General features: G+C 39.8%; 1 protein-coding gene and 1 pseudogene across 7 annotated transcripts in view; both read right to left on the bottom strand.

The window, feature by feature from the left end:
* The window catches only part of AHCYL2 (adenosylhomocysteinase like 2), a 191,169-nt gene that overhangs the window by 5,843 nt on the left and 158,649 nt on the right, over positions 1–26,677 (bottom strand). For all 7 annotated transcript variants that reach the window (XM_005205707.5, NM_001101143.1, XM_059885633.1 and 4 more), the window contains 9 exon segments: positions 26,395–26,497; positions 20,224–20,318; positions 17,546–17,652; positions 14,545–14,661; positions 12,520–12,583; positions 11,952–12,040; positions 8,862–8,932; positions 6,661–6,755; positions 1,370–1,468 (listed from right to left, as the gene is read on the bottom strand). In XM_005205707.5, coding sequence (XP_005205764.3) covers positions 1,370–1,468; positions 6,661–6,755; positions 8,862–8,932; positions 11,952–12,040; positions 12,520–12,583; positions 14,545–14,661; positions 17,546–17,652; positions 20,224–20,318; positions 26,395–26,497 — 840 coding nt within the window.
* LOC783260 (zinc finger protein 512-like) lies at positions 23,236–26,388 on the bottom strand (annotated as a pseudogene).

The following is a 26,677-nucleotide window of genomic DNA, read 5'->3' as shown; positions in this document are numbered from 1 at the left end:
CATCCTTTACTACTTTATTTCCTAGGAAGCTTGACCACAGTTTTTGCTCAATCATAGTAGCCAAAAACAACTGTGGTGCTAGCTTTTGTCACCAAAATTACTAGATGGGACCTCTCAGGGCAACTAGAAATAAGTCACCAGACAGTAGGCTGACTTTAAAGCAGTCAGTGAATATTTAACAATCTGCCCATCCTCTCCCTGTACGTACTCTTGTACATATGTTATAGATGCCCTAAAGTATTTGAGAAGGTGAGAAAAGGTGAAGAGAATAGGCAGAATACTCCAAAATTTAAAGGTCCTTAGGTGAATACAGCATATGTTTTACATTTTTATATTGTTTCTTTAATTAAGAAATAAGACTGAAGATCAAAACTAAGGAAAGTATTAGTATTCTCCTTGTAACCTTGGTATCTTTCCCTGAAGAAGGGAAAAGTGTCAAGGTAAAAACGGGGCATTGTTACCGCTGTCAGAAATCTAGGATAGGGAAGAGAAGCTGTCAAGAAAGGGAATGTGGCCAAACACTGACATGGAAGTCTAAGTGGAATGAAAAGGCAGACTTCCCTGGTGGCCCAATGGTTAAGACTACACTTACAATGCAAGGGTTGCAGGTTTGATCCCTGGTTGGGGAACTAAGATCCCACACGCCATGAGGTGTGGCCAGAAAAAAAGGTGGAATTGAAGTCAAAAGGAAAGCTGAACTAGAAGTCATGAACGTGAAAGTGAAAGTCATTCAGTCATGTCAGAATACTGGAGTGGGTAGCCTTTCCCTTCTCCAGGGGATCTTCCCAACCCAGGGATCGAACCCAGGTCTTCCCGCATTGCAGGTGGATTCTTTACCAGCTGAACCACAAGGGAAGCCCCGAAGAAGTCATAGGGAATTATCAGTCACACGACCAATACATAACTGGCTGGCTCAACTCAGGGGAATGGACACTCAGAAACAAGGAACCTATTAGCAAAGACAGGACCTTCCCAGAGTTTGCCTAAGACTGTCTTAGTTACAGTCAGGAATATCTACTTTGTGCCTACTGATTAAACCATCCCACAAATGACATTATCTCTTTGTAAGCATCACTCAAAGTGTCAATGGTTCTACCCATTAATTCCTTTTACAGTAATGTCATTGTCTGACTCAACCTGCAGAGTGACATGGAGACAGGATAATTGGTGAAAAGTGGGGAACCAAAATAGTTTTCTTAATTGCTGAATGAAAAGACCTTTCACAATTAGATATAAAATCCATTTGGTAAAGTAGTTAAGCCTCTTCTTAAGAGAAGTTGAAAGCATGAGAGAACGTGAGGGAGAGGAGACCTGGGTACTGCAGTTTCTCCTGCCAGGGGAGAATCGCTCTACCAGCTACAGATCTTACCTCTGCCAACAATATTATCCTCTTGCCGTCAGGCCATATTACATGATCAACTTGGGATCTCACTCGCTCCCACGTCAGTTCTGGTGTCCGCAGACTTGCCTGGAACACATACAGCAAGCACATCATCAGCTGTGCCAAGTCCCACTTTTTGGATGGAAAGATGTTGAAGGGAGCCATTTCAAATAGCAAGTTGAAAGAAGCAACCAACATGCCAGATGGAGAATACCTGTCCTGGGTTGATTAGGACTGTTCCATTTCAGGGGATTTAATCTTAGGCCCAGCCAGGGGAGGGATCACTCAGGATGTCATTCCACAACATATATTGTGCGCCCACTCTCTGCTGAGCACAGTAAAAGGTGCTATGGGAAATACAAAAGAAACCAAAGACATGGTTTCTGCCTTCAACAAGCTTGTACTTTGTTTCGGGACACAAAACAATACATTTGTGAGGGGATAAATGCCTTTAATACTTATGAAGCAGCATGCAAACAGTGCAAATTAATACAGTGCAAACTGAACACGTAAGTGCTGAAGAGACACAGGAAAAGGAGGGTCAAAGCTGAGTGAGATTAGTTAGAGAAGGCTGAATGCCCTACAAAGAGCATGCGGGGGCTCAGGGTTCTGCCCTCATGTTCCAACGTCCCAGGTTCCACCTTCTCAATGAGGGTGGTTCACCCTAAGGTTACAGAAGCTTTGTGACCTAGGTGCAAATGTGAGGTAGCCTTTAGAGCAATGCTTCATGGTAGAGTAAAGCTCCCAGTGGCTCACCCTCCTTCCATTTCTGTATAGTGTATATTCCGAGAACAAGAGAAGAAATGTTAAGTTTATTAACGGCAGCAATCAAATAACAGTCACAGGGTTTAGACTTAAGACCACAACTTCCTTCTTCCAAGAGGCAATGCCTAAAATAGAAAGGGAGTCTGTACTCTAAGACTCACTGGCTCAAGTTGGTAACACTGAGAAGTTCTGCCAAATAGTAGTTTTCAGACAAAGAAAGAGAAACACTAGTTATACAACAATCATTTACTAGAGTATATACTATATTCTAGGCATTTTAGCAAAGAACACTATTATAGATAAGACTGTGGACTCCCCTACTGGACTATGAGCTGTTTATTGACAGAGACTGTATCTTTTCTTTACTAATCTAGTGGGAAAGAAAGACATATAATTATAATTATATTCAGTATATTTAGGACTTTATTAATGGTCTGGACCAGTTCTTTATTAGGTAAATGGGAAATATAAAATCTGTTGAGATGTCAAGTTTCATAAATTAGTTCAGCTTTTCTAGAGGGCAGTTTGGCAGTAGCTAACAAAATTATTTATTTTACCTAATCAAATCACTTTGCCCAATCAAATTCACTTTTAGGGCTCTATCTTATAGAAATACTTGTTCAAGTTCAGAAATATAAGTGCCCAAGAATGTTTAGCCCAACATTATTTGTAATAGCAAAAAATGTATATCAACATGGGAATGGCTAAGTAAATTAGGATAATTCCATACAATGGAATATAATGTAATTCTTAAAAAATATTAGTAGATCTGTATTTGTTAACAAGAAAACTATACATTATTGTTAAGTGAAAAAATCTAGTTGTAGAAATAATATACTATAATCTCAATTTTGTAAAGTTTTTACTCCTTTAAGATATATTTATCAATATATTGCTTGAATTTTAAATTAAGCAAGCATTACTTTAAAATTAGAATTTTAAAGAGAAATTTTATAAATAAACACTGTAAATAGAATTTTAAAAGAATTTCAACAAATAGGCCATTTTGGGAAGTTAAGGATATACAAAGTAATTCCTTAGCTTTCAGAAATATTACCATGGAGGACAATAATCATGTAGAGACAAGAGATAATCCTTGGTAACACTAGCAACTTTTTCATTGAGATAATGGGACTTAAAGTATTTCAAGTTCTTGGTGTTTTATATTCCTAATCTTCCACGGGACAAGCAATCCTTGTGACTGGAAGTAAAGAGCCGACACAATAACAATAAAAGTCTCAAAAAAAAAAAAAAAACAACAAAAACACAATAAAAGTCTCTTGTTTTAGGAAGTATTCCCTGAAAAAAAAGATATAGTAGAATCAAGAAAAGGGAACTTCTTAGGAACATCATAAAATAATCCATGTTTAGTAGAGGTGACTTATGACAGAACTGGGATGGCTATGATGCAAGCAAAAGACCTGAGGGTTTCAAATGGGGTTTGAAAGGAAACTTGGTTAAGTGACCCCTGGCACTGCCCAGGCGACTCCAATAATCTACTGAAGTGTATTTGCCATTCACACTCCTTGAGAGAAGCATTTCCTATGGCTAGCAATTTTACAAGAATTTCGCCTAGAGACATCCAATGCCTTTTCTGTGAATTTATAGTCACTAAGCAATCTACAAGGAAAAAGATTCTCATGCTCACTCCCTTCCCAAAGGGTACATCCCACTGTAAAGCCAAGAACAACTGTGGTTCTAGTCCTGTGAAGCATGGAGTCGGTAGCAAGTCTCAGGTGGGAATTCTGTGGTTGGCAAAAATTTTCAAAGAATGTGCACATAATGGTTTAGCTACTTGAACTGTGAAGCTTACAATCATACAGGTTGTCTGTGCGACACATATGGGTAAGCAGGTCTCTTTTCAAGAGAAAGGAAGTATGTGAAAGAAAGACTTGGCCAAAAGGCAGCTGAGAGTACAATCTCCATCACAGGTTCCCTGAGTATTCATGGTCTTATTTTTCAGAAAATAACATAGGTTTCCAACTCTTTCCATGGGTGATTCCATCTTAAAAATGCAGCAGTCAATGTTCCAAGGTTAGGTTAACTGTAAATTCTTTCACAAAAAAAAGACCCTTACATTTTTTGTCACTAAAAAATCTGGATAAAAATTTACCAAACCATTCTCCTTTGCAGTTTTGCTGAGTTAACTTATAGTGATTCTCCTCTCTTTTTATCACACTCTGCATCCAGTCCATGTAGCAAATCCCATTGCTACACAATATATCACTTCTTCACAATATACTGCTACCTTCACATCACTTCTAACCACCTCCATTGTTTATCCATCCATCTAACCCAAGCTACTGCCTACTGTTGCTGGAAATACTGAAAAGAGTCTTCTATCATCCCTATCACTACTCAAGCTCCGTAAGTATTTTGTCATGTAACAGCCAGGGTACTCTTTTAAAACATAAGTCAGATTTCATTAGTCATCTGCTCAAAACCTTCCAATGGCTTATCTAGTACAAAGAATAAAATCTAAAGTCCGAGCCATGGCCTAAAAGCACTACATAACCTCCTACCTCCTTGCTGCCTGCCTCTTATCCTCATCCCCTTATCCATTCTGTTCTTGCCACAATGGCATCTTTTCTGTTCCTCAAACACATCAAGCATGTTTCTACCTCACGTTCTTTACTCATCAGCCTCTCTGAATAGTCATTCACGCTATGCCATGCTAAGTTGCTTCAGTCGTGTCCGACTCTGTGCGACGCCATAGACAGCAGCCCACCAGGCTCCCCCATCCCTGGGATTCTCCAGGCAAGAACACTGGAGTGGGTTGCCATTTCCTTCTCCAATGCATGAAAGTGAAAAGTGAAAGTGAAGTCGCTCAGTCGTGTCTGACTCTTAGCGACCCCATGGACTACAGCCTACCAGGCTCCTCCATCCATGGGATTTTCCAGGCAAGAGTACTGGAGTAGGGTGCCATTGCCTTCTCCGAATAGTCATTCAAGCTTTGTGCAAATGTTATCTCCTCAAAGAGCCTTCTTTGACTGCCCTACCTAAGCAGCATCCTCAATGCACTCATCTTTCTGTTTTACTTCAGTATTAGGCACTAACTGACATAACTGTCTGTTTAGTCACTGTTTCCCACACTAGAATACAAGCTCTAAGAAAGGAGGCATATTGTCCACTGCTACTTCTTCAGCCAGTTAGTACTAAGCACAGAGCAGAGCAAGAACTCAACACAAATTTGCTAAGGAGTGAATGAACATTCTGGAATCCACGATTACTTGAGTTTGCTATTTCCTTAAATTTCATTTATGTGCCCTGTGACACTACCATTGAAGATAGAGTAAACTTTTCCAAAGTGATTCAATCATAGGCTGGACAGTTTAGAAATATTAATATCTTTGACCACTTAATAAAGGGGCAGTATCACACAAAAGTAAAACTTAACCAAAAACAAAAAAAAACCAAAACCAAAAAATCCCCCACAAACCTCAAAAATAAAAACTAAACAAATTACTCATTATAAGCAAAATATCATGGTAAGACAAAGTAATGGAGTCATGCCACTCAAAAACCTCAAGGGTAGAAAGAGGCTCTGGTAGGTTGTTTTTTTCCCAGCTATTTTTAATAACAGAAGAATAGAACACAGAGTTAAAAAGAGAAACCATTTAAAATAGATGTCCAACAAGCTCCCAGTATATCCACTGATCCTTACCTGGCAATGCTGAAGCTCAATCAGAGCAGCCCTCAGTGGAGATGAAAGCATGCTTTGCTTGAGCCATTTACCCAGAGAGAAATATAGCTGTTCCAGAAAAGTGCCAGAAAAATGTAAAACCAGAGGCAAAGTCACACTGAGAGATACTTTGGTAAGTCTAATAAACAGCACTTCTATTAACTATTACTTGGGCAGCTTGGTAGGATCAAGTGTTCTGTTGGATTGGAAAATTTTTGATGACTATAATAAAACTAGAGAATCAAGGTGATAGATTTTCCAGGTTTGAGGAACACATGCTACTGAACTGATTGTGACACCTGGAGATCCAACACTATAGTTTGGAAAATACATTAAGGGAAGAGTTAGCACCATGAAAGAGGGAGATAAAGAAAAGAAACCACAATATTTGATAGACACAGTCAATCTTAAGCAGTATTCTCATCCAGCCTATAGATTTCTCTGCCTTGACTTGTTTCCTTAGACCAACCTACTTGTTTCACTTTTATAGCAAATTCAAATATCCCCCAAATACTGACTAGCATACTGATTCACATTTATTATGTCCTTTTTTGCTCTTAATCCTAAACACAAAGATGAAATGGCTTACAGTACAAGTAGGCATCAAGCTTAGGTGGAAAAACAATCATTTGAAATGATTAAGTTGAGATGAAGAAGCTTTGTAGAATCCATACACAAAGGCCAAAAGGCTAGTGAGTGAACAGACTGTGAACAGCTCTGCCAGTACAGCCATGTTTAGGATGGCTGGTGACCCTGCTTCTTCTTCTAGTTTATGTTTCTTGGGAAAGAGGGAAAAAATAAAAGCCCCCAGTGATGAGTCTCTTGATCTTACCACATCAATCTCCGTGTTGGAATGTCCCATGTTACAAACAATGCAGCTATTCTTCATACGATCTAAATGCTCTCTGGTTACCACATTCTTATTACCTTAAAAACAGAAGAGATATCCACATGAAAAGGAATGAAGTTCGACTCTTTCTCATACTATATGTAAACTGAACTTAAAATGGGTCAGAGACCGAAATGTAAGAATTAAAACTATAAAACTCCAAGCAAAGCATGGGAATAAATCTTTGTGACCTGGGTTAGACAATGGTTTCTTAGATAATAATACCTAAAGCACAAGCAACCAAAGGAAAAAATAAACTGACTACATTGAAATTAAATCATGTGCTGCAAATGATACCAATAAGAAAACGAACTGACAACCTATACAAAGGGACAAAATACTTGCAAATCATATATATGATAAAAATTCTTACAGATCAATAATAAAATTTCTACACAACTCTTACAACTCAAAAATAAAATGACAACTCATTTTTTAAAGAAAGTTTTTGGCTGCACCATGCGGCATGCAGGATCTTAGTTCCCCAACCAAGGCTCAAACACCGCCTGTGCTGGGAGCTCTCCTGTATTGGGAGCACAGAATCTTCAACACTGGACCATTGGGGAAGTCCCAAAGACAACTCATTTTAAAAATGAGTAAAGGATCTGAATTAACATTTTCAAAAGAAGATGTACAAAAATGTGTTGACATGCACATGCAAAGATGCAAATCAATACCACAATGACACAGTACTTCACACATACTAGGATGGCTATAATCGAAAAATCAGAAAGTAACAAGTGTTGACAAGGATGTAGAGAAACTGTAACTCATGCATTGTTGGCCGGATGTAAAATAACGTAGTTACTTTGGAAGGTTTGGCATTTCCTTGAAATGTTACAAGTAGAGTTATCATATGATCCACTTGTAGGTATACATCCAAAAGAACTAAGGACACGTTCACATAAAACTTGCATACAGTGTTCACAGCAGCATTGCTCATAACAGCCAAAAAGTAAAAACAACCCAAGTGTCCATCAACTGAAGAATGGACATCACTGAAATGTGATATAATCTTAAAATGGAATGTTATTCAGCAATCAAAAGGAATGAAATACATGCTACAACATGCATGAAAGATGAAAATATTAAGCTAGGTATAAAATGCCAGTCACAAAAGAAAAACATAATGTATGGTTATATTAAATTACCCAGAATAGGCAAATCTATAGAGACAGAAAATTTAATGGTAGCCTAGGGCTGGGGAAAAGTGGAGGGTAGAAAGAGGAGTGACTGCTAATGATGTAAGACTTCTTTGGGGGATGATAAAAAATGTTGTGGAATTAGATAATGGGATGTTGTACAACGTTAGTAAAAATCACTGAACTATATACTTTAAAATGTGATTTTTACGGTATGTAAATTACATCTCAATAAAAAAAATTAGATTCTGATGGTTGTATGACCTCATGAATTTGCTAGAAAACAGAAATGTATGGTAAATGAATTACACGTCAATAAAGTTACTTACAAAGAAAAGAGATTGAGGGGTTGATGTGAAACAAGAACAGTTTCTTATGGTCCCTCTTTGCCCCCAGCACCCCCTTTAGGCTATAAATAATAGTTTTATTCTTAAATATTCTGATTTTCCTCCTTTAAAATAGAGTTATAAAAGAAATGCAATATTCCAATGGAAAGATAATAGTATGTATCTCAGTATAAGGAAAGTAGCCGTATCTCATATTACTCTCTAAAACTCAAAACCTACCTCTTTGGGAATTAACACAGCTACCTTGCCCACTTTCTCCAACCATGAGAAATTTTGCTCTAGCCTTGCTTTAGTTATAGGGACTAGAAAGAAATACACATCACTTTTGGAAGTAAAAAATTTTTTTAAATGTACAAATTTAAGATCTGGCTTCCCAAATAAAACCCATTGGTAGCCATCTGCTAGGTAGCTGAGGATGGACAGAGATATAAAGCAGTTAAAAGGGCTAGAGAGAAACTTTTCCTCTAGGGATGACCTAATGGTACACTTTTGGTCAGATCTCTAAAGAGGTGGGAAGAACAGGAAAGATTGGTTTTGTGGACTACTATCTCTGGCTTTCAGAGTTTGGTTTTGTTTAGAGCATTTCCAGTCATTTTTCACTTGTTCCATGCAAGTGTTCCCAAATGCCATCCCACTGTCTGTGTCACAATCATACCTGTACAGGTAATAACAATATCCACTTGTCGGATGACCTCATTTAATTTCACCAGTCGAAATCCATCCATACTGTAGAAATAAAGTACGATCAGTTAACCTAAATAGGCAGCTGGGAAGCCTTCTGCCACATAACCTCAAAAGCTAGTACCCAAGTTGCTTTGGTACCTACGTCACTTTTTGATATGGCTGGACTATTCTTAGCAGTGAAAAATTCAAGCTGCTTCCTTAGTTCACATAGGACAGAAATAAAAGGTTCTTTCTACCACCGGGACCTAATTCTTCCTGATAATAGAGAGACAGGGTTAACTGTGAAACCCCAATCAACTTCCAGGAAGTGTCATTCTACCTGAGCCTAGTGCCCCACTGAAACTGCTCTCCCCAAGATCATCAATGATCTCCTGGATGCCAAAAGCAAATTTTTCTTGAGACTCTAATATTACTTGATTTCCTCTGTTACATAAACATTATTTGCCTTCTTAAAACTCTATTGTCCTGGAGTCCATGATGCTGTTTTCTCTTGGTTTTCCTAATTTTCTGATTGCTCCTTCTGGATCTCAGTCAATCCTTACATGTTGGTACCCTGTGGGGTGTTCTTTTCCTCTCTTTTTTCAGCATTTATCCATTCTTGCCCCTTGGATATAAATGATGCCTCACAGGCGGCTTATTTTCACATTGATATCTTTAGCTTAGATCTCTCCAAAGCGTCAGAGCCATGGATCAAATTATCCACTGGATAGCCCCTCCTCATGTCCCACAAAGACCTCAAACTTATTATCTTCCCCACTCCACCATGCCTATCTGTCTCTTCTATGTTTTCTACCAACCCTATCTATCTCTTCTTCTATATTTTGTGTCTTAACCAACAACATTGCTGTTCGCCCAACTCTAAAAGTCAAACTATAATGTCCTAGCCTACTGCCTCTCTCTAGTTAAAACTGTCACCAAATTCAGTTGATTCTTTTTCCTTAATTCCTTAAAACCTCTTTAATCTATACCGACTCAATAGAGTTTGAACAAACTCCAGGAGATAGTGAAGGACAGGGAAGCCTAGTGCACTGCAGTCCATGAGGTCACAAAGAGTCAGAAATGACTTAGTGACTAAACAACAATCTAGTCCCTCTTCTTTATACATGTAGGCCTGACATTCAGATTGTATTATTCCTTGCTATGGTAGACTCTGACCCAATCTCATTGCCTCTAAGTTTATATCTAATTCATTTTTCAGAGTGATTTCCTGAAATGCAGTCTGGATCAGGTCACTTGCCTGCTTAAAATATTAATACTTCAGTGAGATTGCTTAGTATCAAGATAAGACAGGAAGACTTAAGTTGATATATGTGGGCAGCTCCATTAAGATTACTTCCAGCTTCTTAAATATAAACGTTATGCTCTCTCCTTCCTAGGAGACCCTTGAAAATGTTCCCTGTACCTGGAACTTACTTTCAAACTAAGAAGTCACTTAAACAAGTTTCAAGACTCAGCTCTATTGACACCTCTTTCTACCCTACCCCGCCTTGCTCTATCTTTTATTTATGTTTAATGGTCATTTTTTTTTTAATTGGAAGTTTTTAAATCTCCTGCTCTTTAGTTAGATATTCCTCCTTTGTGCCCCCACAGAAGCATGTGCTATTTATCTCTATCATTGCCCTTATTACACTGCATGGCGGTTATTTGTCTGTGTGCTTCTAAAAGCAGGAATTTGTTTCATTCTTCCACTCATCCTATTCATTCTCACCACAGAGCAGAGTACCTAACATAGAATAAGTGCTCAATTCACGTTTATAAGGTAGTTTGAATCAGTATCTCAATCAGTATTAAAGCATGTTTAGGTTTTTCTAATAAACCCTGAAAGTGCTAGAATGGTGACAGTTCCCCTTGTGTGCTGGGCCTTGACTTAGACAAAGTCAACACCTCTGTTGGAGAAAACTGTGGGTTGATGGCTAGCATGTGTGAGGAGTGGTAGGCCAGGGGAAATGTCATGCCTCATCTATCGTGGGTGCCTTCCTTGGGCGGGTTAATGGTAAAGACTGAGTGGGTTATTCAGGCTACAGACACGGGGACTGTGTGGTTGTTTTCAGGGACAGTGGTACTAAGTTGGCCAAAAAGTTCATTTCATTTTTCTGTAAGATTTTATCCAATATTTCTATCCTGTTGAGGGTGGCAAGAGACAATTTTAATAAGTTACCACTTAGTGGGCATGTACTATGTGACAGCCCCTCTACACTGTGCATAGTTATATATTTATTATAATGTATGTGTTAGTCATTCAGTCATGTTCAACTCTTTGCAACACCATGGACTGTAGCCCACCAGGCTCCTCTGTCCATGGGATTCTCCAGGTAAGAATACTGGAGTGGGTAGCCATTTCCTTCTCCAGGGGATCTTCTCGACCCAGGGATTGAACCTGGGTCTCCTACACTGCAGGCAGATTCTTTACCATCTGAGCCACCAGGGGAGCATTATCATAATAATTATATAATTATTTTCTGAACTTTCATAATTGAGGTAGATAAGATTACACACAATTTACAGATGAGAGGAACTATTTTTTAAATTTTAACTTTGGAATCATTTCAAGCTTAAGAATTATAAGCACAGTACAAACAACTCCTGTGTATCCTTCAATCAGAGTTAGTAGATTTTACCCTTCACTTGGTTTGTCTGACATTTCTTCCTGATCACACTGAGGTGACGCATCTGGGGGAGGCATGTGACAGAAGTGCTCTTTTAGGTGCATCACTTTGGAAAGGATCTGACGCCAGCCTATTTCTTTTTTGATCATTGTTTTCAAAGGGAGAGGGATGGCATGTGGAGCTGGGAAGGGGCTACCTGTTTTCTGACTCAAGGTGTTCCCTGTTACTGCTTGCACAGGAGTTGCAAATTCTAGCTTCTCTGATGATCTCTGTTCTCCCAGAGCAGAGCTCCTAGGTCTTTGAAAGACGGGTGCTTACAGTTAATACCAGCCTCTCAGGATCCAGGGCCCTCCAAGAGAAAATGTTACGTTAAAAGGCCATTCTTTGGAGGCAGTTACAAGATCACATTAGACAGTGCTGCAAAGGAAAAAGCAGATCTCCTTGTGTATGCTTACCAGGCTTGAAGAGCGCAGATGGGGTCGATCTCAGTCACATACACAATGGAGCCCATAGCTTTCAAGGCAGCACAGCACCCCTTCCCGACCTGGAGAGAGGAGAAAGAATGCATGATAAGGAAAGTCACGAAGAAAACAGCTCCTCAAAGCTTCTGGAGAAGTGTACCCTCCTTTCCGCCCCCAAAGGGAATTTCACTGAATAGATTCATGCTTGGGGGAAATAGGAAAAAAAATAAATGAATGCATTTCATAAACAAACTCCTCAGCCCTGCTTAGCACATGCATGTGCACAAGTACACCCACACTCACGATTTATAATCAAAACACAAGCTAAAAGAACATCGCAAACAGCGCATTGGAACAGTCAGAAAATCAACTTAAGGAAAAAATAGCAAAAATGCAAAGGGAAAAAGAAAGATTGTACTTTAACCAGAGGGCTTCTGAAGTTACTTTTTCCCCATTTAAAATGGTAAATGAATGTAGTTTGATGTCCACAGAAGTGAAAAGTTCTAGTATATTTCTGCAAAATACATTTTAAATTCCTAATAACTGAAAGATTAAACCTTACCTCTCCATAGCCACAGACTACCACCTGCTTCCCACCAAACATCATGTCTGTTGTTCTTTTAAGTCTACAGGGGAAGGAAAATTCAATCAGAAAAAATCTCTAGTTTCTCCCTTAAGATTAGATTGAGTCCCTTTGTTTTCATGGTGGGTTTTTTTTTTCTTTTTTTGGTTTTGGGTCTTTGTTTTGAATGTTGAAAGTAAGCCTGGTTTCTGTTCTAAAGAAACTATTTAATGACTAGAAAGAAAAGTTCAATAAAATATGCATTTTCTGACTCCATGCTATCCAATCAATTCCATCTATATGTGAGGGTTTTTTCTTTTTTTCCCCCTTGTCCTGGGAGTAGTGCAAAAGGGAAGAAGTTATAGACCACAAAGTAACTTTTAAACATAAAAGCAATATATATTTATTATATAACATTTAGAATATATAATATTTGGAAATAAAGATAAAAAGTAAATAAAAATAATGTAATTTTATTTAGGAGGTGACAAAGCTCTGGCTTAATGTAAACTTTCTAGCTTATTGAATGAGATACATAAAATATAATATTGATAAATGAGTCTTATATTTAGTAATATCACAATGGCCAATAGGTCCCACATTAATTCAGGTAGGGTAATAGGCAACAAGGTGGAGAAGAGCCATGAAACATGCCAACATTGACTGCATAAGCAGTGAGTTTTCTGGGCTGAGTCCTTTGCAGACATGTTCTACTTCTTTGTCTCTGAGTCTCTATGAGGCTAGAATAAAGGTCCTTACTGTTTTCAGGCTCTCTTGGAAGAAGTTGTAGGAGCAGTTTCTGGTTTCTCTTTAGGTCTGGTTGATCTCCCTTCTCTAGGAAGCCCTGGCTAGGCAGAAGAAACTTTTCAACTAAAATCTGCCATTCTGAGACAGTTCTGACAAATGTCTGTGGGTCTTTCTACTCATCTATCTGGTTAACCTCTCCTGTTGAAAAGAGTCTAAAAATGCCCCAAGGGAAAGTAGAAATCTGTCTTTTTAATGACTTGACAACTCCACTCACTAGGAACTAGTGTAACTCCATGAACCCCGATAAGACTCAGTAACTATCAGTTAAGTGCAGAGGCAATTTCTGTTGAGTGATGAGGGTAAGTCTGGCTGGCGACAACCATATTCAACAGTCATGGCTTAGAATGGTCCTGGACTGGCTCAGCACCAGCAAGGAAATCACTAGTGCCTGTGGTGTTCCAAACTGCCTGATGTTCAGTCTGGTAATGTGGCCCACAGGCCCTTTCTTCACTTTCCCATTAACCTATATATGATGGAAACCATTTGGTTTGGCAGTATTCTAAACCAACTTAATGCTTTCATACAGAGAATTATTGAGTCATCTTAGCAAGAAAGAAGAAATGTCAGGACACAAGTGTAGACAGCAACTGGGTTCTGGAAGAACACAGTTTTTGGTATATTATATCTAAGTAGATTTTTTTTCAGACTTGTAGTCCTCACAGATTTGCCTCTGGGAAATGACCCTTTGCTCACCATGATTTTCCAGATGGCCAAAGAACTGTTATGATGGTTGTAACTTAAGTCATGACAACATGACCTGGAAGAGAAATACCAGGAACCTTTTCCTAAATCACCAAAGATACTTACTTATACTGACTTTAGTTACTGACTTCCAGTCTTGATAGGATGACAAAGTAAAAACTGTCACCAAAAGACAGGAGTTGGTCTGATTTTTTAAGTAAAATAGATTCACTTGCAATAGCGATAGCAATGGTAACTCTATGTCATAAAATACTGAGTATTGAGTATGATGTAATAGTGATAGCAAAGGTATCTTTGGGTTATAAAATATTGAGTATGATATGTGTTATAAAATATTATGTCTGAGATACAACTAGTTTCATCCTATAAGGTATATATATAGAAACAAAGAATACATTTTCAGAGTCTGTATACAGCTTAGAGGTGCTACACAAATCATTTCCAGAAACAACCAAAACCAAAAAATTTAGAACCTCAATTCAACAACTGAAGTTCACTCCAAAGATAATCCATTACCCATCAAGAATTGATTCACGGCAACAGTAGAGGTTGTCAAATTTCTGTTTCGTGACTGAGTCATTGACATTCATGGCTGGAACACACAGCTTCCCAGCTTTGGATAGCTGGTAGAGCCTAAGGAAAAAGGAAATAAAAAAGAACATAAAATAATGAGATATTACAATCCATCAGTTTCATATCAAATTTTACAAATAAGTTAATTGAGTAGGCATGAGAGCCTGAGACACAACTAGTTTCATCCTATAAAGTATATATAGAGAAACAGAGAATACTTTTTCCAGAGTCTATATACAGCTTAGAAATAAAGATCTTAATCAAAAGGCACATGGGGAAAATCTTTAACCCACCTCTAAATTTTAAGGATTAAAATGTAAAACTTTAGATTGCTTATTAGTTTTATCTCTTTTTAATTATGAGAAACTTTTAAGTACTGTTTTAATCCCACTACTCTAAAGCAACAATTTTAACTTTCAAATAGTCTTAATTTCATAATTTCAGTATCAGATCAGATCAGATCAGTCGCTCAGTTGTGTCTGACTCTATGCGACCCCATGAATCGCAGCACGCCTGTCTATCACCAACTCCCGGAGTTCCCTGAGACTCACGTCCATCAAGTCAGTGATGCCATCCAGCCATCTCATCCTCTGTCGTCCCCTTCTCCTCCTGCCCCCAATCCCTCCCAGCATCAGAGTCTTTTCCAATGAGTCAACTCTTCGCATGAGGTGGCCAAAGTACTGGAGTTTCAGCTTTAGCATCATTCCTTCCATAGAAATCCCAGGGCTGATCTCCTTCAGAATGGACTGGTTGGATCTCCTTGCAGTCCAAGGGACTCTCTCAGGAGTCTTCTCCAACACCACAGTTCAAAACCATCAATTCTTTGGCGCTCAGCCTTCTTCACAGTCCAACTCTCAGATCCATACATGACCACAGGAAAAACCATAGCCTTGACTAGACAGACCTTTGTTGGCAAAGTAATGTCTCTGCTTTTGAATATGCTATCTAGGTTGTTCATAACTTTCCTTCCAAGGAGTAAGCGTCTTTTAATTTCATGGCTGCAGTCACCATCTGCAGTGATTTTGGAGCCCAGAAAAATAAAGTCTGACACTGTTTCCACTGTTTCCCCATCTATTCCCCATGAAGTGATGGGACCAGATGCCATGATCTTCGTTTTCTGAATGTTGAGCTTTAAGTCAACTTTTTCACTCTCCTCTTTCACTTTCATCAAGAGGCTTTTGAGTTCCTCTTCACTTTCTGCCATAAGGGTGGTGTCATCTGCATATCTGAGGTTATTGAGATTTCTCCCGGCAATCTTGATTCCAGCTTGTGTTTCTTCCAGTCCAGCGTTTCTCATGATGTACTCTGCATATAAGTTAAATAAGCAGGGTGACAATATACAGCCTTGACAAACTCCTTTTCCTATTTGGAACCAGTCTGTTGTTCCATGTCCAGTTCTAACTGTTGCTTCCTGACCTGCATATAGGTTTCTCAAGAGGCAGGTCAGGTGGTCTGGTATTCCCATCTCTTTCAGAATTTTCCACCATTTATTGTGATCCACACAGTCAAAGGCTTTGGCATAGTCAATAAAGCAGAAATAGGTGGTTTTCTGGAACTCTCTTGCTTTTTCCATGATCCAGCGGATGTTGGCAGTTTGATCTCTGGTTCCTCTGCCTTTTCTAAAACCAGCTTGAACATCTGGAAGTTCATGGTTCATGTACTGCTGAAGCCTGGCTTGGAGAATTTTGAGCATTACTTTACTAGCGTGTGAGATGAGTGCAATTGTGCGGTAGTTTGAGCATTCTTTGGCATTGCCTTTCTTTGGGATTGGAATGAAAACTGACCTTTTCCAGTCCTGTGGCCACTGCTGAGTTTTCCAAATTTGCTAAATATGTATATCTACACGCATACTAAGTCGCTTCAGTCATGTCTGACTCTGGGCAACCCTATGGACTGTAGCCCACCAGGCTCTTCTGTCCATGGATTCTCCAGGCAAGAATACTGGAGTGGACTGCCATTCCCTTCTCCAGAGGATCTTCCTGACCCAGGGATCAAATCCACGCCTCCTGCATTGGTGGGTGGGTTCTTTACCACTAGCACCACCTGGGAAGTCCATATATCCATATGTAGGGTTATTTATTTTTTTAAATTCAGTCAACTAAAAGTTAGAACCAGATGTTTTATTCAAAATTCACCTCTTTCTAAAAGTTTGAAAATTTGGGACAATTCATAGTTTTATACATTCAAAAAGATCACAATATAATGAAAGCAGTGATAGTGGCTTATTCAGAATTTATTTCCCTAAAACTTTCTTACTTTAGCTCTTTCTGGGTAAATAATAGGAAACAGAAATGGTTAAATTGTATTCAGGGAATTAAGACTCATTTGAGAAACAGAACCCTAAATACTTGCTCTCTGTGTATGAATGTAAGCTCTCTGAGGGACCAGAATTTTTTTCCCCACTGCAAGATCCCTAGCATGGTTTTTAGAGCAGTTATTGGTTCAATGCAGAAGTTCAATAAGTGAATTTGTCCAAAAAAGACAAGCAGTCATTGTATTACAATGCTAGAAAACATGAGGCCCACACTGTTCCGCTATCCACTCCTCACTATTTAAGTTTGTTATTTGTGTTGTTAATTTAAAACACAAGTATGTGGATTCAGATCTCATCATTTCAGAGCATCATTCTAATTTTTAACATAATGTAGTCTATAAGTGGGCTTCTCTGGTGGCTCAGTGGTAAAGAATCCACCTGCCAATGCAGGAGACTTGGGTTTGATCCCTGGGTCGGGAAGATCCCCTAGAGAAGGAAACGGCAACCCACTCCACTATTCTTCCTGGGAAAACCCCATGGACAGAGAAGCCTGGTGGGCTACCATCCATGGACTTGCAAAGAGTTGAACATGACTTAGCAAATAAACAGCAACAACAATTCTGTAAGTATGTGATTACATGAACATATGTCCAGGCTGTATAAAGCCAGCATGCCTATGTCAAATCTTACCTATGAACTCCGGTAACACTCTCCTCCACTATGCCCTTGATTTTCTTAAACATGTTGGGATACTTCTTATAAATCCAGTGAGTAAGATCCCCTCCATCATCCAAGATCTGGAATAATAAGCATCAATAATGTCATATTTAAAATTTTGTAAATGGTTAAACAAAGTAATTTACAGTGGTCATTATACAGAAGAAAACGACAGTGAGATGAAAGGTCAACTGTAATTCTCACAGCCAAGTGAACTTCCCAAATGACATACCTACGAGGATCAAACTATACAGCAATGCCATGAGGATTTTCTTATGGACTAATAGCTTAAGTGATCATCTAGACCACTAGCTCCTGACTGTACTATAGTCAGAAAGCTTAAACCTAATAGCATATTTATAGTAGTTAAATTCAGGACTTTGAATATAATCAGTGAAAGCTTAGTAAAACCAGATAATTAGTCTCTCTCCCAGAACAATGGCTTATAAAACTGTATTTGTTAATCCTTTACTTCTCCCAAAGTACAGGCATTCTCCTACCCAAAATGCTCAGGCAGCACTGTAGGGTTTTGCCTAGCACAACCTCACACTCTCTATAAACCAAATTAAAAATAACTAGGGAACTGTGCAGCATGTAGGTGTGCAAGCATGCCTCTGAACAGCTCATCACTATTTCAGGTTGGGATTAAAGACAAACACAAAGCTGTGCCCACTGGAGCTTTCATCAGCAGAGGAAAGTTTCTGAATTATAAATAAGCTAAAGAAAGATCAGCTTAGAATACGATTAGGCAGTAGGCTGTGGCATTTCAGCCCTTTACCTAGCTGTCAGAAATGCTTGGCAGGACTTTCCAAATTGTCACATCCACTCTCCCAGAAAGACCCACACGACTGAGCTGCCCTCTGCTGGCACGTGCCCATTTTGCAGTTCCATCAGTTAACTCCACTACAAGTGTCAAAGGCGCCATCCTGGATCCCTGCCTACACACAATCTCCGACCTTGGGTCTAATACCTGACCTCTTTTTTGCTTCTGCCCTTGTTTTTTTGTTTTGTTTTGGGCAGCACCACTTAGCTTATGGAATCCTAGTTTCCTGATCAGGGACTGAACCCAGGCCCTTGGCAGTGAGAACATGGAGTCCTAACCACTGGACCGCCAGGGAATTCCCAATTCTGCTCCTGCTGTTAATCTATTTTCTCTGATTCCACCAAACCTTATTTGGGAGTAGAGATCCAAGGCTGGACTCACTCTTACACTTGCTCCATACTGTAAGTCAGTGCTCCATTTTTCTTGTGGTAGAAACCCTCAGAACAGAGTCCCTAAGGAACAGACAGGGTCCTCTGCATTTCTCTCTCCCTTTTTACATGTATGAAATCCCTCATGGCATTTTTCCTTGCAGCCTCTGATCCCTAGCATACAAAACATGCTATACAGGAAAGACAGTATCTTAGAATAACTATTCTCATCCACTTTTTCCTCTTAACAAAGATTTTGAATACAGGCAGGTGGTTGCTATCCCTGATATTTATTTAATGAATAAAGCCTATAATTATCAGTCTGTCATTCTACTGCAGAAAATTCTTGTCACTCAGGAATCTTCCTGAGGTTAGCAAGCAAGTAAAAGTACTAGATCTTTACAGGATCCAAAAAGATTATGGGTACTGTTTTCTGGGGTCACAGTTCTTATTCTTGTCTTACTCACTTTGTCAACCTTTCCAGCAGTTTGTGCTGATCTACAATCTGTAAATGCTTGCTATGTACAATGCCCTGTCCTCCCTATGTTCGTGACTATACCATTAATATTTCATTCCCAGTAGAACCTCTGTCAGTCACACTCTGTGTGCTGGAATGAGCTGACTCATCGTGCAGCCAACTCCTCCCTCCCTTTGAGGATACAAAGATTTTAACCCAGCTTTCCTCAAATCAACTCTTGGTGCATTATGACCTGCATCACAGAATCTAGAAAGACAGGCTGCTTCTCCTTCTGTCTCCCAGGTAAAGCCTGCTCTGCAGTCTTTAGCAGCAAGTAATAGTTGGACTAGAGCTTCAAGGATTCTTGTTTTTAGTTGATTTCCTTAATTTCTCCTCTCACTCCTATCCAGAAAGGTTTGCAAAGTAGGAGTACATTGTACTTGTGCAGCTTTGTGCTTCCCCTTATGAATCTAATATGCTATCAGACTTCAAGCACTTTTAAAAAAAGTGAAACAAAAATAAAAACTAAGCAAAAATTAAAAGCCCCAACTTCCTAAGGTGAGAAATGAATAAAGAAGAAATTTGAACTTGGATCCCTTCAGGTTTACTATAAATTTAGCATGTGATTCTAGAGAGAAAGCTATGTACCACTGGAGCTGTGTGTGTTGGGGGAGGTGCTGGTGAGCAGTGTTAGGGGATAGTAACTCATTCATCTTACTTTTTAACCAGTCATGTGTGAACCTGGAGTAGTATTTTAACGCTGCTGATGAATATGAGCACTTCTAAGATCAGCACTGACAATTATAAGCACTTTGAGGCTATAAAGAGGTTTAATATTCTTGGGATGTCCTAAGCATAAGCATCTAGTTCTGCTGGAAGCCCAGGTGCATCAGATGAAAAAGGAAACATCTTCCTTCCTGTTGGGAAACCCTCTCCCAGGCTACATCCTCCCTCCCTGTACCCCCAGGTCCCAATGAACTATGCTAACAGAAACCTAACACACCATGTTTGGCTGCCAGCCCTCCACATTCACACATCTGTCAATGCACCACCAGAAGTCATCTTCTGACTCTCCTTTCCAGGCAAACACAGGAAATCCTGAGAAACAAGAACAAAGAGAAACCATTAAAGCCTGAAAAAAGGGCTGACCCTCAGTTTTGGCAAGAAGATGAGATGCTAGTTTTTCCCAGTTCCAAACTTGTTTTGCCATACTTCTTAGGCTGATGTTCTTCACTGATTAAATATTGTCTTCAGCCCCCTTTATCCATTCCTTCGTCTTTGATGGTCGTTTTATTCTTGTTAGACCAAAGAGGACAAACAAAAGGGCCAAGAGTATGAGGGATGCTAAAAATATGACTAAAGGCAAAAAAGAGGAAACTAGAAATATGTACTTTTTCATCTAGTCCAACTAGAATTCCCACCATTTCCCAACTACATTTTGATCTTTCTTTGCTTCTCTACCTTAGTCATTCCACCTTCTTCATCAGGAAAACTCTTACACTCTTCTTCTTCTGTTCAAATGTTGCTACACTTCACTGGCCAATTAAGTGGCATGTTCCTAATGAAGCCTTATTAACTCAGCTGTAAGTGATCTCTCATGGAATCTGATCTTTTATTAGCCCCTTGCTGGTACACTGAATGTGGACGTATGATCTGTTGTGGCATTATCATATATGTCCTTGTATTATCATTGTTTGTAAATGTGTCTTTTCTCCTCAACTACAATATAAGGTTCTGAGTGCAAAGACTCTCTTATTTGCCCTTAGAGTCAGTCAATAAGCATTTGTTGGAAAAAAAAATGAATGTATATGTACAATTAATTGAACTACATATTTATATATGTGCACTTTCTATACATAATTTACACATTAATAAAAATCTTACAAATTAATGTAAATGAAAGAACAAATAAAATGTTGACAGCGTTTGCAAAAGGAGAGATACATGCACTATAGAACTTTCCCAGAATTTCTCATGAGCTCTGATGCAAATTTTTGTACCCTGATCTGTGTTGTGCTGTCAGAGAGGGAGTGCAAGAAACCGGCAAAGTCCACACTTCTCTATTTCTTTTTTTCTGACACAGTCATTTATTCTTCTTGCCATTGGCAAACACTCCCCAAATCTTACTCACCAGAAATTAACAGAGCGTCTCCATTTTCCTCCCTGACAATCCTTATGAATGGAAAGGGCTTTAAGGGAGCAACTGCCAGTGACAATGTCTAGTGGATAGACCATGTCCTTCCTTTGTTTCAAAACTACCCATTCTGGCAGTATCCCAACCAGGTTTCAACGCTCCTGTGTTTCAAAGTGGTCTTCACAAAAGCCCACATTTTAAGGCTATATGGAGGAGCACAGAGAAAAGTTAATAGTGGTAATAGCCTTGTAGATTTTGAAAAGGCAGTATTAGTCCACATCAGGGTTAAAGGGTCTCTGGCTTTTAATGTGGTGTAAGCCACAAAAATTGGCAATAATATAGAAGACCAATATTTACGGAAAAGGGGAAGAGAATTCAGAAATACAACAGAACTGCTCTAATCAATGCTCCAGGAAAAGCCATCCTGAAGGAGAAACAGCCTAACAGATACTATAGGCTAGGCAAGAGGTTCAGAAAAAGAACTCTTCTTTCCAACTCCAGATAAATATCTACACTTGGTGTCAAAGTGTCAGGTTATAAAGAGGACAAAACACAATGTCTAAAAAAGAGGGTAGAGGACAACATTCTCAGAAAATGCAGACAGACAGACCTTGGCTAAAGGGAGATACGAGAACTTAAGAGGGCTAACAATCAGGTCAAGTCCAGGGGAGAAGGAATGTACACTTGGCTACCAATCTTCATGGCACTACCAGCAATATTAGGGTTCTCTGTCAAATATCAGAGGCAAAAGGGTATTACTCCTCAATCCTCAAAACTGTAGGAACAAGATAAACTGCAGGAAAGTTGATCTGAGGTGGTATTTATTTGTGCTGCTTTCTTCTTTCCAGTCATTTTATGTGAGACATATTTCTCCTAAGGCTGCACATCATGCCTGTGGGTCTGGTTACCAACTGCCACCTGGGACACAGTATTTCCCAGGAAAACTTGTGTCCAGTGGGTCTAGCTTTATTATTCTAAGTATTTTCTCACTTTCAATCCTAAAACCATAATGAGACAACAGCCTCCATAAATTCTGTCACCCAGGCAGACAGGGGAACCTTATTAAAGGAGTGACAACAATTCTAGGTTCTAGGCTTGTTATATCACAAATACAAAATCATCAGTTGGTATGGTTTTGAAAAGTTAGTTTGTGGAGAAGGGAATGGCAATCCACTCCAGTATTCTTGCCTGGAGAATCCCATGGACAGAGGAGCCTGGCAGACTACAGTCCATGGGGTTGCAAAGAGTCGGACAGGACTGAGTGACTAACACTACTAAAAGCCTAGCTGACACCACACTCAAAGCTGAACAGTTGCTTAGGTTCTTTGGTCTGTGGCTGAGGGATGGAGCTATTCATATGTGGAGATGTACTGGATTTAAAATCAGCTTTGTAAAACCATTCTGGAATAAAGCTCAACTGGAAAAGTGAAAAAAAAAAAGTTAGTTTGGAATCATTTTATAAGATAGATGATGGAATAACTACGGAATCAATGGCACTTCCAAGAACATTCTATAGCCCAGTATGGAAAGGCTAATCGAACAAGTTTCTTAGTCTTGTACAGGGCAAGAGGGCCTACAGTGGACCTTAAGGGGGAGCTCTTTGGGCAAGAGGAGAGAAAATAGGGGGGCTCCAGTGAGAATATCAGGAAAATCTACCAAGAAGAAGATGGGGGTGGGGGTAGTGGAGGGTTCACAAGAATCAGTAGAAGAAACAGTGAAATTTACACAGGAGCAAGGACCTGAGACTGTCACAGCCTTACACAAACAGCTGAAATAGTAAACTTCTCTTTACTCGGCTCCCGTGACTCAGGCCTCTCCACACAGGTCCCTGTGACAACAGCCTTCCATCTACTCTCCCAGGAGTGCTTTCACACTGACTGCCTATTTCCTTCCTCATTTATGACTCGTCTTTGGGGACTTGATTTTCTGGAACTGTGTTGGCACTGGCTTCTGTTCTGGTTGTCTACAGTATGTACATCTCTACAGGGTGTCGCCACTAGCAGTACCTCATGATTCCTCCTCTGATCCTTCCCTACTCTAAGACTCGGCTCTGTCTCAGGAAGCTCAATGCCGGGCTGCTGCCGCCACCTTAGAAACCATCGGCTCCTGGGCTACCACATCCACTTCTCTTCTTCTTGCTGTTGCTGTTTTATCTTCACCAGCTTCTCAAAGCTTTCAGTTGTTGTTGGGTTGACAACAAACCAATCCTCAGAGTGGACAGAGTTGACGTGATACGTGACACCACTCTCTGACACAAATTCTTTCTGACAGAGAAGTGAAGTGAAGTGAAGTGAAGTCGCTCAGTCGTGTCCGACTCTTTGCGATCCCATGGACTGGTCTACCAGGCTTCTCTGTCCATGGGATTTTCCAGGCAAGAGTACTGCAGTGGGTTGCCATTTCCATTTTCTGACAGAGAAGACACTTGTATTTTCCAGCCACAAACGTTCCCAAAGTACAAGAGCCCAGGTGAGCTTTAAGACCAGATGCACTACTGTAGACAGCCTCACAACCCTGGTTAGGACACTGAATGCGATGATACTTCTGACTTCTATTTGTGTAGTACTTCTTGGCTGAAGGTCAGTAGCCCAGGACAAGTATATTTTAACTTCCAATCATCAGGTACCAGATCCTGAAGCACCTTTCTCTCAGGCCATTCCTTGGCCAGTTCATCAGAAGCCAGTTCCTGCAGGTGGTACACAGCTATCTGCCTCTGAACTCGGTCTCCACTCTTTGACTCCAAGCTCATGTCCTTCAAGCACTCTGGCTGTCCTGACTCTGGAAAGAAGAATACAGTACTATGCTCTTATATACAAGTGATATACGAGTCCAGTCTTCAATCTATACAGCTTTCCACAGTGGTGACATTTCAGGGTCATCTTCTCCAGCTCAGCAGCCCCTTTGCTCATTTTCTCACATGGTACAGATATCCCATGATGCTGGTGAAGCTACTAGAGCAACTCTCATGCATGCATCTCAGCTTTCCCAGTTTCTTGAGAACTGTTCAGAGACGTTCCCTCTCACTTGGCTCATCTATTTCATCTCCAGCCTTAAAATGGGGAAGCTATTATGATTTGCCATGACATGATACTTCATCTCTGCTAGTGAAAGAAGCTGTTTCCCACAATGACGACAGGTAAACATTTCCTATTTACAGTTTCCCTGTGTTTCTTTAAGCCCTCTATGGTCTTTCTCCCTACTGCCTGGCAGGTAGGACAGGAGACACTGCCTTCATTCACAATTTCTAAGTACCACTGTTCCTCTAAACTGCCTGCTGCATAAGCCGGTGGTTCCTTCCAAATACGGTGAGTCTGGGCTTTGGGATTAGGCTGAGCTTTAGGCTGCTGCTTCCTCCCATAAAGCTTATGCTTCTTCTGTGGAAATTCTCTGATAGTCTTCATCTTCTTCCTGCCTGGGTTTCCTTTTTCCTTTGGTTGATATTCCATCTGACCCTTCTACATGGGAAGCAGCAGCTGACTTGATCCTTCTCATCTTCACCCTGTAGGTAGATTTTCAGAAGGATGCTAGAAAATCACTCCCTGGTTCATGAAGCAGATGATGAACCGCTTAAGGAGTCATCATGAGGGATAGTGTACTGGAAACTCTTATCCTTTATGGAGGATTGGGTTCTGCTATTCTTAGCTTCCATGATCCTCGTGCTTCTCTGCTGCTTAAAGGGTGTGGGTCCCGGGGTAGCGGGCACTGCACGGAGTCTGGAAGACATCACTCCCTCTCCTCGCCTAACAAATTGACCCAACGGCTCCAGCCAGACAACGCCACTTCCGCTCTCCTCTCCACTCCCAGATGTGGAGTCGGGGCCGCGAGCCCTCTCTGTTTCTTTTGTCCTTCAAGTGTCAGTGGCTGTTGTGTTCAAATATTAGTCTGTCAGGTCAAGTCCTGTTTAGTGCTAAAGCAGAAGTACCAAACATTAAATCAGAGCACACTGCTGAAAAACCAGTAGGACCACAAAATTATATCTGAAGCATTTTCTTTTCTAATCCATATGACCTGGAAAGTGAAAGTCGCTCAGTCGTGTCCGAGTCTTTGCAACCCCATGGACTATACAGTCCATGGAATTTTCTAGGCCAGAATATTGGAATGGGTAGCTGTTCCTTTCTCCAGGGGATCTTCCCAACCCAGGGATCAAACCCAGGTCTCCTGCATTGCAGGCAGATACTTTACCAGCTGAGCCACAAGGGAAACCCCATATGACCTTAGACAGTGAATGTGTTCACTGGTGCTCTAATATTAGCAAGGCAAGGCAAAGCATTAACTAATAATGGAATATCAGACATAAGAAGATATTTGTGGCTGTAAAGCAATACAGTTACCTTGATCATGTTTAACAAAAAGAAGTTCAGAAAGAGAGAAACCTCATCAAGAATAGGGACCCACCAAAACATGGAGACAGTCTAAGTGTTCATCAACAGATGAAGGGATAAAGAAGATGTGGTGTGTGTGTGTGTGTGTATATATATAATAGAATATTACTGAGCCTTGAAAAAGAATGAAATAATGCCATTTGCAGCAACATGGATGGACCTTGAGATTATCATACTAAGTAAATTAAAATATTAAATAATATCACTTATATGTGGAATCTAAAAAACAGTATACATGAACTTATTTACCAAATGGAAAGACTCACAAACATAGAACACAACTTATGGCTACCAAAGGGGAAGGTGCAAGACAGACAAATTAGGAGTATGGGATTAACAGATATACACTACCATATATATATATTAGATAAACAACAAGGATTTACTATATGGCATAAGAAAACACATTCAGCGTCTCATAATAACCTATAGTAAAAAAGAACTGAAAAAAGAATATATATGCGTGCATATGTGTGTACACACACTTTACTGTATACCTGAAACTAATACAATATTGTAAATCAACTATACTTCATTTAAAAAAAATGAATATTTCTTCCAAGACAACTTTAAATGTCAACTTTCCTTACAGATTTACATCAAAACAATGGAACTTTTTGAAACCTTTAGCCAGAGACAAAGAATGTGCAAAAGGTCTTACCACTTTCTGCTAGAGCAGCAGCCACTTCGTTGAGGGTGGAATAGATGTTGCAGGCAGCCCATCGGCACTGTGCTCCCAGAGCTCCCAGAGTTTCCATAAGCACCTGTATTAAAGAGAAAGCAGGAGATGAGCAAGCACGGGCCAAACAGCTGGTCAAGGAATTAAGTTTATATATTTGACAATGAGAAAGTACATTATGGAAGCTCCCAGAGTTTCCATAAGCACCTGTATTAAAGAGAAAGCAGGAGATGAGCAAGCACCGGCCAAACAGCTGGTCAAGGAA

The sequence above is a fragment of the Bos taurus genome, chromosome 4 (assembly GCF_002263795.3).
Source record: "Bos taurus isolate L1 Dominette 01449 registration number 42190680 breed Hereford chromosome 4, ARS-UCD2.0, whole genome shotgun sequence".
In the NCBI taxonomy this organism is placed as follows: domain Eukaryota; kingdom Metazoa; phylum Chordata; class Mammalia; order Artiodactyla; family Bovidae; genus Bos; species Bos taurus.
Note: the sequence above shows the minus strand (reverse complement) of the source record. Positions and strands in the feature narration are given on the sequence as shown.